This window comes from Sceloporus undulatus, chromosome 6, assembly GCF_019175285.1.
Source record: "Sceloporus undulatus isolate JIND9_A2432 ecotype Alabama chromosome 6, SceUnd_v1.1, whole genome shotgun sequence".
Taxonomy (NCBI): domain Eukaryota; kingdom Metazoa; phylum Chordata; class Lepidosauria; order Squamata; family Phrynosomatidae; genus Sceloporus; species Sceloporus undulatus.
The window spans coordinates 153962729-153974926 of record NC_056527.1 but is presented as its reverse complement, the minus strand read 5'-3'; the positions used below and the strand labels follow the sequence as shown (position 1 = coordinate 153974926).

Below are 12198 nucleotides of genomic sequence, written 5' to 3'. Positions count from 1 at the left end.
TATATATAAAGGCTTATTTGTCAGGCCTTCGTTCTGCACCGATACATCTTCTGAATGCCTTGCCAGCTCCCTAGCAATTTTGTCCCCCTGTTCTTTCTAGCCTGAAGAAGCATCTTTAAGAAAGGGAGCACTTTGCCATGAATAAACTTAATCCATCCCAGCCTGGCTGCCAAAGAAGCTGAGCCACGCTATGCTATCCGATCTGCAAGCAAATGTATCAAAGCAGAAGGCACAAAGCAACCCATAAGACCATGGAGCTGAATTCATTGGACCAGATGTGGGCAGATTTTCGGTTTGCAGCATCTATTCTAGTCATGTATGTGCACATGTCCTAAAATCATAGAGTTAGAAGGAGCCCCACAGACCATGGGGTCCAACTCAAGATTACTGGGGCACATGATTTGAAGCATTTTAATCAATTAAATGGCATCCAGTTTGGGGTTCACTCTGTCCTCTCTTCCTTTTCATTTTGATTTGAGGTTACCTTGCAGAATTGCCCTGTACTGTCTATCTGTATTCTGCATATTTGTTGTTTTTCATACTTTTTAAAACATGTTTTAATTTTATCAATAGTTTTATTATAATTTTAACTTTTGTGTTTGGTAATTTTTTTTAAAGCGATGTCTCTTTTGACTGTTATGTGCCTCCCTGAGTTCCAAACTGGATATGGGTGTAATGATTTGAGCATTGGAGTATGACTCTGGGGATCAGGGTTCGATTCCCTGCTCGAGCACAAAAACCTACCATGGGCAAGTCACACTCTCTCAGCCTCAGAGGATAGCCATGGCAAACCCCCTCTGAAGAAACTTGCCAAGAAAACCTTGTAATAGCTTCACCTTAGGATCACCATCAGTTGGAAATGACTTGAAGGCACACAACAACAACCAACAACCCACAGCTGACTTGCAGTCCAGCCTCCTTTTGGAAGATGTCCAGAGAAAGAAACCCTAGAATCTTTCTAGGCAATTGATTCTATTTCCAAACATCACTTACCATCAAGAAGTTCCTTATAGTGTTCAGTCGAAATCTACCCTCCTGTAACTTCAAACTATTAGACCTGGTTTTTTGTGGGGTTTTCGGGCTATGAGGCTGTCATCCAGAAGAGTTTATTCCTGATGTTTCGCCAGCATCTGTGGCATCTGAAGATGCCAGCCACAGCTGCTGGTGAAACTTCAGGAATAAACTCTTCTAGAACTTGGTCTCATAGCCCAAAAGACCCACAAAAAAACTATGGATGCCATCCATGAAATCCCTCAACTTCATATTAGATCTGGTCCGACTATCTGTGACAGCCCTTGAGATGTTTAAAGAATGCAATTGTGTCATTCATGTCTTCTCTTCACCAGGCTGAACATGCCCAGCTTCTTCAACCTCTCTGCATATGTTTTGTTCTCCATACCTCTTACCATCTTTGTTGCCCTTCTCTGAACCTGTCCCAACATGTTGATATCCTTCTCAAAATGAGACACCCAGAACTGAACACAGGACCCCAGATAAGGCCTGACCAGAATATAGTGAGAATATTACTTCTCTAGATTTTGAAACTGTGCTTTTATTAAGACAAGCTAAAATATCATTTTGGGGTTTGATGCTTCTGTTTCAGTGGGTGGAAAGGAACGCTGCAAAAATGGTCCTTGGGACCACATGTGGGCCACAAGCCACTCGCACGCTGGAGGCTGTCGCTTTCCTGGATTGAAGTACTACTAAGCATCTGGTTACTAAAAAAAATCCACCAACAATTGTTCTAAAAACAAAAAACAAAAAAAGACAGATGGGAGGAATATAATTATCTCATTGGAGCACAAACAATTTCCATACTAATTCCAAACCAAAGCCAAGCTTTTGAGTCTCCCAGTGAAAAGCACCGGCCTACTGAACCATATTATCACATACGAGAATGAGCCATGGGGATAATCCAGTCTGAAGCGAGTTTTTGGCTCCCAGTCCCTGTGCTGGGCAAAACGCAGGGTGATGTTCCCAGCCAAACACACAGCAAGCTTTTGCCTGAAGCGATCCACACGGCTCTTTCATTCTTTCATGCATTTCTGGAATCTTGGTGCATCTTGAGACAGGAATTGCAAAAACTGATGTCCTCTGTAATAGCAACCCCAGATGAAAACAGGGGCATGTCTGCAAAGTCCTGCCTCATGTGGCAAAGATCCTTACCCTAACCAGTTTCCCCGATGACATTCTCGGTGGCCCAAAAAAGACGTTTTGGATTTTGGAATATTTTGGATTTTTGGAATTATGGCTAAGGGAAGCTCAACCTGTATTGTTTTAACCGTATACGTTGCTGAGATTTCACAACAGAGGGTGGGACAGAAATATTAATTAATATTGGACAGTTATAAATTTTTTGATGTTTAATCTCTTTTTATGGGTTGATCACTGTTTTTATGATTGGAGGGAGGGTTGGGGTTTTTAAATTGTAATTTTAATTGTTTGATGTTTTATTTCTACTGTTGGAATCTGCTTTGATTCCTTTGTGAAAAAGTGGAATACAAATAATAATAATAATAAAATTAATTAATTAATACAGGCATAGCTCAGTTTACAAAGGATTTTTTAAAAACACCCAAACAGTCCCTTCTTGTCCTGGTCAAGAGAATACTGAGGGGTGGTACGATTGTATTCTTTAAATCATAGAATCATAGAATCGTAGAGTTGGAAGAGACCCCAAGGGCCATCCAGTCCAACCCCCTGCCATGCAGGAAATCACAATCAAAGCATTCCTGACAGATGGCCATCCAGCCTCTGCTTGAAGACCTCCAAGGAAGGAGACTCCACTACACTCCGGGGGAGTTTGTTCCACTGTCGAACAGCCCTTACTGTCAGGAAGGCTCAATACCTCAAGGGCTGTCCCAGAGAGGAGGGTGCAGGTCTAATGGTTCTAAGTTGCAGGAGGGTAGATTTTGATTAAACATTAGAAGCAGATTTTGGACAGTAAGAGCATCAGCAACTGGCAATGGAACCAATTGCCTAGAGAAGTGGTGGGATCTCTTTCTCTGGACATCTTCAAATAGAGGCGGAACAGCTATCTGCTGGGGATGCTCTTGCTCAGATCTGCACAACTTGGCAGTAGGTAGGGGCCAAAATTAAAATAAGTAAAACTTCTTTGGGCCATGTATAGATTTTAATTAATTGATAATTAAATCATTATTTTTAATTAATAATAGTATTTCTGTTCTCTGCCTCTCCTTGGGAGAAAACTGAGTAGTGGAGGAGTCTTGCAGGGCAAGTGCTCACCCTTATTCCTTCTCCACTGCCCAGCCTTCTCCTTGGAGTAAAGCCCAGCAGTGGCAAAGCCTTCAGGGAGAGCATTTGCCCCTCTTCCTTCTCCACCACTTGGCCTTCTCTTTGGGAGAAAGCCCAGTAGCCTTCAGGGGTGAGCGTTCACCCTTCCTCCTCCTCCTCCTCCTCCAGCCAGTCCTCACCTTGGAAGAAAGGTTAGCGGTGGAGGAGCCTTGAAATTGTTCCACATCCTTGCGTGCCCCCAAAAATCATTTGGTGGGCCACATGCGGGCCCCGGGGCATATATTGTGCAGGCCTGCTTTAGCTGAACATCCTGCATCATTCCTCTTAAATATAGCCCACATCACTTGGGATTCATTGGCAGTCTGCATCCAAGTACTTACCAAGGCTGACCCTGCTTACCTTCCAAGATAAGACAGGATCTGGAGTCTTTGGGAGTATTTTAAACTCTACTAATGTACTCATATAGAGGTTTGGGAGGGTAATGGATGCCAGTCAGACAGTAGTGCAGTGAAGTTCTCCTGGTACACACACACACACGACCCAAGGCAACCACAAGCTTTTTGAGTTGGAGTTGGAACTGTACCAACTTTACCCAGCACCTCTGTTTAGAGTAAGAGTAGGCAACTGTGGGATGCTAGAAAGCCACATTACTCTCCACAGAAGACCTTGAAGGACCACCACAGACCACTACCACATCCACAAATATTTTTTGCTCCCAATGCCCTGTGGAAATACTCAGGGTGGTTTTGCCAGTTCCTTCCTCTGAAACATGACCTACAACAATTATGGTATTTGTCAGCAGCCCTCTATTCAAGTACTAACCAAGATCAGACAAGAGATTTGGTGCCTTTGGGGTATTTAGGCCTCAAATGAGCTGTACCTGTAAATAAATAGAAATCATAAACACCTTGTTTTTAAAAACCACTGGTTGACTTAAGGCCACTTCTAATTCAGGGAGGAAGAAAGTATTTGTACTTCAGGTAGTTTTTGCAAGCCCCGGAATGTCTTGGGACTGAAAGCTGGCTCCTGGATTCCTAAGTCCACCTTTAGGCAAACCAAGATTTTCATCTCAAGGAAAGGGTTCTGGTTTTCATGAAAGGGCAGCAAATTTTGAGCTCAGTCCTTTTCTGTTTTCACATTTTGAATGCAAAGAAGAGGAGGGGTGCTTTTGGAATTATTGTCCCCGTCATGTGTTGAAAATAATACGGCTGGCATGGAATATCGGGCATCTTGACTTGATTTGGCAGAGGGAGACTGGCATCCTTTGCCCTTCTGCCTCAGGCAGTGAAATAACTTAGGCCAGCCTTGATGTGACCTACTATTGAAGAGAGTCCTTCTTTCTGGAGTCATCACTCTGTTTGAAAGGCTGCTGAGTTAGAGTTGCCAGGTGTCCTTTATTATAAAGGATGTCTCTTATCTGATGGCTGGAAAACTTATTCCTTGTAACAGAAGTTCTCTGTTTGAGGGCTGGAAAGCATTTCCGTTTCTATAAATTGAACAAGATGCCAAAATGCCCCATATTTTTGGGTGTGGGGCTTTCAGTGAGACAGGCAAGTGTGCATCATATAATTTATGAATGTGCACAACATATTTAATTTTACAGAAAAGCATACAGCTAAGGAAAGGCAAAAAAATCTGAACAAATATTTCAAGAAAACCCCATGATAGGGCCACCATAAGTCGGAAATGGCTTGAAGGCACACAACAACAACAACAACAACAACAAATTACATGAAATCAATATTTTGCATTTAGTGGAATACAAATGAGTTAATATAAGTTGAGTCTCCTTATCCAAAATGCTTGGGACCAGAAGTGTTTTGGATTTTGGATTTTTTTCAAATTTCTTTTATTTTGGAATACCTGTATTTGCATATATGCACATATTGAGATATATTGATAGAGTCTAAACACAAAATGCAATTATGTTTCATATATACCTTCTACACATAGTCTGAGAATCCGGGTGGCTTACAACAGAGGAGATAATACAAGGCAATAACAATAAACATGAATTAAAAAACAAATGTAACATGGCAATGAATTAAACAATAGCAATAAAATAAAATAGCCAAGAAAGGGGGGGGGGGTGTCCGTGGGGCCTGGACTCCCCCTTCTGTTAATATAATGAATGGTGCGCGTGCCTGTGGCTTGTGAATGCTGCTGTGCCACCGCACCCAACCTCCCTTCCCAAAATCCTAGCTATGTCCCTGTATGGAATTCTGGTACAGCGTGCCTGCTCCTTACATGGGCATGCCATACACAGCTTCCAGTTTACACGGAAGCCGCGCTGTAATAGTTTGAATGACACACACGGCTGCTGTGCACGTGCACCGCACCACCGCGTGCACCAGCCCCATTCAGTATAATGGGGCTCCAGCATAGGCAGAATTCGCCTTACGCCAAGGGGTCTGGGACTGATCCCCTGCATAAAGTGAGGCTCCACTATAATTGTAGTTTTCAAGACACTTAGCCTTCTCTGTCAGAGTGTTCTGGTGCCACAACAAACTACAAATCCCGGGATTCCATAGCATTGAGCCATGGCAGTTAAAGTGAAATCAAACTGCATTATTTCTCCAATGCTGATGCAGCCTTAGTCTACAACAGTCTATCCCATTGTCTGCAAAGCCAAAAACCATGGGATAGTCTGGGATAGTTTGTTTAAGAGTCTGTTTCTCCCACATACTATGGGTGCATTGGTTTTCTGGACCCCATCAGCTAAATAAGTGTTACTTGAAGTGAGGATCTGTGGACCAGTGCCAGTCCAGGATCCATAGACTACCAGTGTGTGGAGAATTGTAGCCAATGGTCACTAATATGGTAAAGGGGAAAGAAATGGCCAGTTCTCCACATCAGAAAGCCCAAGAAGGACTACTCTAAAATATTCTGTAATAAACCAACAAGGCTGAATAAATCATATTTGTATGATTTGTAAAAGGCCTGTCTTAAGAGTGAGAAAAGTCAAGCCTTGGAACTAAATCCAGCCTTTCTTGGGGTCCAATCCAGTCTCTTGAGTTTCATCTAAGCTACCATCACACTGTTATAATGCTATGGTTCCATTTTAACTGCCATGGCAATATCCTATGGAATCCTGGAATTTGCAGTTCAGGGAGGAGACTACAACTCTCAGCCAGAGAGCTCCTCTATGTCTCTTTATGTCTCTCTGCCCCAGAATTCCACAGGTTGCCACGACCTTTAAAGTGGAATATAGTATTACTGTATAAGAGTGTAGTGTAATAAAGCCAAATATGGTCATCTCTCTTCTTTATGATACTAGCATTTGGTGGTTTCCTGGACTTAACCCTTACCCTAAAAGGCTGCAATGTCTCTGCTAAAGGGCCATTACTGGCAGGAACCTAATTTGGAAAAGCCTCCAATTCCACCCAGGTTCCTCATGAACAGAGATGGGAAAGATCTCCTGTCTTAACCACAGGCATAAAAACAATCCATGAGCCTAATGTGGCTGCGATTTCAATTGTGAATCAATGCCCAACACAACAGTTTGTCCATTTTTCAGTTCTTTCTTATCAGCCTGCAGTGCTGCAAAACAATCAGGAAGTTTTATCTGCATCAGGCAAGAGAATCAGCTCTCCAAAGAGTGGGGGCGGGAGGGGGATACTGGGCAAGGATGCTCACTGCCTGATGCAGCACAGAGAGGATTCGCACAGGGGGACGGTTCCTTCCACCTCGCCACAAAAACCTGCAAGGATGTTTGCTGCCCAATATTATTTTAAGTGGAGATAGGAAATGAACTCATGCAAACTGGTAATGTGGCCTCTGAGGGAGAGAAGAGCAGCCAGGCACAGCTCCATTGTGCCTTGGTCCCAGCAACTAGTAAGAGTCCCTTCTTTCTTTCAAACTTCCATTGCTGTGACAAGTGAGGGAGAGATGAGCAGCCAGGCATCATGGTTCTATCATACCTTGCTCCTAATAGCTACTGAGACTCCCTACTTTCTTTCCAACTTCCATTGTTGTGACCAATGAAGGAGAGAAGAGCAGCCAGGAACAGCTCCATCATACCTTGGTCCTAGTGGCTACTGAGAGGCCCTTTCTTCTTTCCATCTTCCACGGCTATGACCTCTGAGGAAGAAAAGAGCAGCCAGGAACAGCTCCATAATACGGTCGGCTCTCACTTTATGCGAGGATCTGTTTCGGACATCTTGCGTAAACCAAAAAGCATGTATGCTCAAGTCCCATTGGATAGACTGGGTGTGCATGTTGTGTGCATGCCTCGCACACGCTTCATTGTTTCTATTGCCAGGCAGCTTCAGCGTAAGCTGAAAGCTGGCTATAATGAGCCCGTGTATGACTCAGGCTCACTGTACATTGATCCTAGTGGCTACTGAAAGTCCTTTCCTTCTTTCTGCCTTCCATTGTTGTGACCTCTAAGGGACAGAAGAGCAGCCAGGCACAGTTCCATCATACCTTGGTCCTGGTGGCTACTGAGAGGCCCTTCCTTCTTACCATCTTCCATTGCTGTGGCCTCAGAGGCAGAGAAGAGCAGCCAAGCACAGCTCCAGCTCCATTGTGCCTAGGTACCAGTGACTAGTAAGAGTCCCTTTTTTCTTTCCAACTTCAATTGTTGTGACCAGTGAGGGAGAGAAGAGCAGCCAGGAACAGCTCCATCATACCTTGGTCCTAGTGGCTACTGAAAGGCCCTTTCTTCTTTCCATCTCCCATTTCTGTGACTCCTGAGGGAGAGAAGAGCAAGGATGATTTGTGTCTGTTTAATTAGAGATCTATTGTCTGCTGGGAAAACCCTTGATCCTAGGTGGTTTTCATTTGCATTTTGCTGGGTCTTAATTTTGATGCTTTTCAGGGCTTGTAGCCAAATTTTGTTTCCTCTTTCCTGTTGAAGTTGTCCAGGTGTTTGTGGATTTCAATAGCTTCCCTGTGCCATATCCTCGCACCCTGAGGCCTTGCCATTCAACATAAAACAATACAGAGATTAACATGGAAATCACTCCTCCCAACATAGGGCTACATAATAGGTATGTACCCCACTCACTTCCATGCCAGCATTCTCTGAAGATGCCAGCCATAGATACCAGTGAAACGTCAGGAATAAATTCTTTGAGAACATGGCCACATAGCCTGAAAAATCCATAAAACTATGCTTAGAGAGTGCTTGGCACTAATAAAGCAATATAGAATGCTATTTTAGGCTGCATCAACAGAAGCATAGTGTCTAGATCAAGAGACATAATAGTGCCACTCTATTCTGCCATGGTCAGGCCTCACCTAGAATATTGTGTCCAGTTCTGGGCACCACAATTCAAAAAGGATGTTGGCAAATTGGAGCATGTCCAAAGGAGGGCCACCAAAATGGTGAAGGGCCTGGAAACCATGGCTTATCAGAAGCGACTTTGGGAGCTGGGGGTGTTTAGCCTGAAGAAGAGAAGGTTAAGAGGTGATATGATAGCCCTATTTAAATATTTGAAGGGATGTCATATTGAGAAGTGAGCAAGCTTGTTTTCTCCTGCTCCAGAGAACAGGACCAGGAACAATGGATCCAAGCTGCAGGAAAAGAGATTCCAGCTCAACATTAGGAGGAACTTTCTGACAGAAAGGGCTGTTCGACAGTAGAACACACTCCCTCAGAGTGTAGTGGAGTCTCCTTCTTTGAAGGTCTTTAAACAGAGGCTGTTTAAACATTCCTGCATGACAGAATGGGGTCGGACTGGATAGCCTTTGGGGTCTCTCTCAACTCTAGGATTTTATGAGAAACGTAAGTGCTATTGCTATGGTCTTGTCCGACTACAAATCCCCAAGTCTTTTGATTGTGAGTTCCTGCATGGCAAGGGAGTTGGACTGGAAGTCCCTTGGGGTCTCTTCCAACTCTATGATTCCATGGTTTCAAAAATATCTGAGGAAATGGATGGACACCTACAAAAGCCCACGTTGCCAACTTCTTTATTTCAGTTAGTCTAAAAGGAGGGGGGGGGAGAAGATCTCTTTACACACAAATCCCAAAAATGCCTCTGAAGAAGGAGGCTCAACTAGTCTAGGGACGCCCTGGATGGCAACTTTCAAAACTGCAGCAAGATCCCTTTGGTCTCCAGCCAGATTAGAGTCTCCAGACTCTTTGCATTCTGCAAATCCCAGGACCACCCCCCCCCCCCCCCCAGCATGGAGCCAGAGCACTCAAAGCAGTGTCAAAGTGCATTAGTTTTACATTACAACTGCACCCTTTGGTAGAAATGCTGAAAGAGGAGGCAAGATCCCCTTTTCTTCTCCTGGGGGGAACTCCAGGCTTTGGCCCCCCAGGTCCCACCCCAGGCCCCCCTCCTGGGGACCACATCCCTTGCAACCCTCCTCCACCTCCCTTGGGGGGGATCTGCCTCCCAAGCCCCAGGAGAGAGGAGGCACTGCCAGCCTCCGCTGTAACAGCTGCTTGCACTTTGCTGACACGAGCGATTCCGAGTTGAAGACGCACGTCCTTGAGCCGGGACTAAGCAGAGCATCTTCTGCCTGTGAAACAGAAAACCACCCACAGCAAGGCACCCAGAGAAAGAAGGAGCCAGGTTGGCTTTTAGGGCATCCGATGCAGATTTCTGCAAAATTGCAGAAGAACATCCCCCCCCCCTTTCTTTCTCTCTCTCTCTCTCTCTCTCTTCCTCTTCATTTCTTCTTTCCTCCCCGGACTGAGCAAGAGAAGATGCAAAAGGAAAGTCTGGATCCTGGGATGCTCACTGGAGCTACTGGAAAGAGAAGGACAAGAGCAGGGAGGACTGGCCAAGCAGAGTGACCTCCCTCCTCTGTTCCCTCCCCTGCCAAAGGCTTTAGGTCTTTTAGAGGAGTCCAGCATGAAGCCCAGAAGAAGAGCAGCCAGGCAAACCAGTCCGGAGCTGAAGAGGGAAGATGCCAACATCTCCTGTCCTTTAGGGGACTTGTCTGCTGCTGGGTGAGTCCTTTGAGGAGGGGGCGGGGGGGCACTAGCCAGGATTGGAACTCTTGTCCCTCTCCTTGAAGGTCTCCAGGTGGCACCCAGCCAGGATTTGAACTCTATCCTTCTCCTTTGGGGTCTCCAGAATACAGCCAGCCTAAATTTGAACTCTATCCTTCTCCTTTAGGGTCTTCAGGATGTAGCTAGCCTAGATTTGAACTCTGTCCTCCTCCTTCAGGGTCTCCAGCATGCACCCAGCCTTCATTTGAACTCTGCCCTTCTCCTTCAGGGTCTCTAGGATGTGCCCAGCTTTGTTTTGAAGCCTGTCCTCCTCCAGGGTCTCCAGGATGCTGCCACCCTTGATTTGAACTTTTCTCCTTCAGGGTCTCCAAGATGCATCCAATTTGGATTTGAATTCTGTCCTTCTCCTCCAAGATCTCCAGGATGCATCCAGCCTGGATTTGAACCCTGTCCTTCTCTTTTAAGGTCTCTAGGATGCAACCAGCTTGGATGTGAACCCTGTCCTTTTCCTCCAAGGTCTGCAGGATGCACCCAGCCCATATCTAAACACCATCCTTTTCCTTCTCCAGGATGCATCCAGTCTGGAGTTGAACTCTGTCCTTCTCCTTCAGGGTCTCCAAGATGCACCCAACGTGGATTTGAACTCTGTCCTTCTCCAGAATCTCCAGAATGCACCCAGGAAACTCAGAAGTGATGGGACCCTTATCCCTCACCATACCACCTCACGAGAGGACTTCCAGAGGAGCAGAGTCCAATACAAGCATGCCCAGGGCACCTACCACTGCCACCGCCATCACTCAGTCCAGGATGGAAAACTTCCAGAAGGTCAAGACGTCGGAAGAGGAGAGCTCACTGCCCTTCTCAGGCTTGCCCTCAGATGTGGTGGAGATGAAGGTGAAGGAGGGTAGCAAGATCCGCAACCTGATGGGCTTCGCCATGGGCAGGATGGCGCTGGACGAGACCCGGCAGATTGTCTTCAGTGGCTGTGGCCGGGCGGTCACCAAGACCATCACCTGCGTGGAGATCATGAAGAGGAAACTTGGTGGTCTCCACCAGGTCACCAAGGTGCAATACAAGACCCTGCTGGAAGTCTGGGAGAACAAGGACCCTCGGCCTGAGGGCCAAGCAGAGCACCTCACTGTCCACAAAAACGTGCCCTCCATCTGCATCCTCCTTTCCAAAGACCCACTGGATCCCAACCAGATGGGCTACCAACCCCCTGAACCTCCAGAGGGGTTGTGGGCCAATGAAGGTGGCAACAGTGAAGATGGATCTAGAGATATGTGTGCAAAGGGAATCAAGAGAAGGTTCACTGTGACCCAAGGAGAGGACCAGGGGAGCAAGCGGGGAGCAGGGGAACAAACTATGGCCCATAGAGAAGACCAAGGTACAGGAGATCCAGGAGGACTTGGGGACCAAGGTGGGTTATGGATGCTGACAATGCCCCCCTCCTGACCCATATTAATCTGAGAAACCCCAAGCCATATGTTACCTATACAGGGATGACGAATTATATGCACAAATACACACCGATACCAGGAAGGCACTCTAGATGTGTAGCTGTTTTGCAGTCCAATAAAAGGGTCTGGATGCAGCCTGTTCCTGCTTTTGTCATGAATGGCCTTGTGTGGTGTAGTTCCTTTTGCCTGTGCAAAGGAAAACTTAGCTTGGAAGACACCCCATCTATTCCCAGTTTCTGTCTGCTTGACAGGTAGCTTTGTGGAGCAGGAAACTCAGCTGCACAACCCCAACAGGTGAAAGAGGGTCAACTGAGGCTGCATCTGCAGTTTCGCAGCACTTTAATTGCCCTGACTCAGTGTTATGGGATTTGACAGAGAAGGCTACAGTCTCACAAAACTGCAGTTTCCCATCTTTCCATTGCATTGAGCCATGGGGGATTAAAGTGAGGTCAAACTGCGTTATTTCTGCAGTATGGATGCAGCCTGGGATGGATTGTGGCTGCAAGGGAGAGGGGAGTTAAAATGGGGCAGGAAAAGAAGCATGCTGAAGAGCCATTGGTAGCAGCCCATGTGGCT

The 12198-nt window shown here is 45.9% G+C and overlaps 1 protein-coding gene across 7 annotated transcripts in view; it reads left to right on the top strand.

The window, feature by feature from the left end:
- Positions 1 to 11920, top strand: part of RPP25 (ribonuclease P and MRP subunit p25) — a 50035-nt gene extending 38115 nt beyond the window's left edge. For 3 of the 7 annotated variants that reach the window (XM_042477420.1, XM_042477419.1, XM_042477417.1), the window contains exon 4: positions 10525 to 11920. In XM_042477420.1, coding sequence (XP_042333354.1) covers positions 10832 to 11617 — 786 coding nt within the window. In that variant the 5' untranslated portion in view covers positions 10525 to 10831 and the 3' untranslated portion in view covers positions 11618 to 11920. Of the gene's footprint in view, positions 1 to 9502; positions 9780 to 9856; positions 10160 to 10524 lie in introns of those variants that run through there. The other 4 variants (XM_042477424.1, XM_042477418.1, XM_042477423.1 and 1 more) reach the window with 4 other exon arrangements.
- Positions 11921 to 12198: the final 278 nt, after the last annotated feature.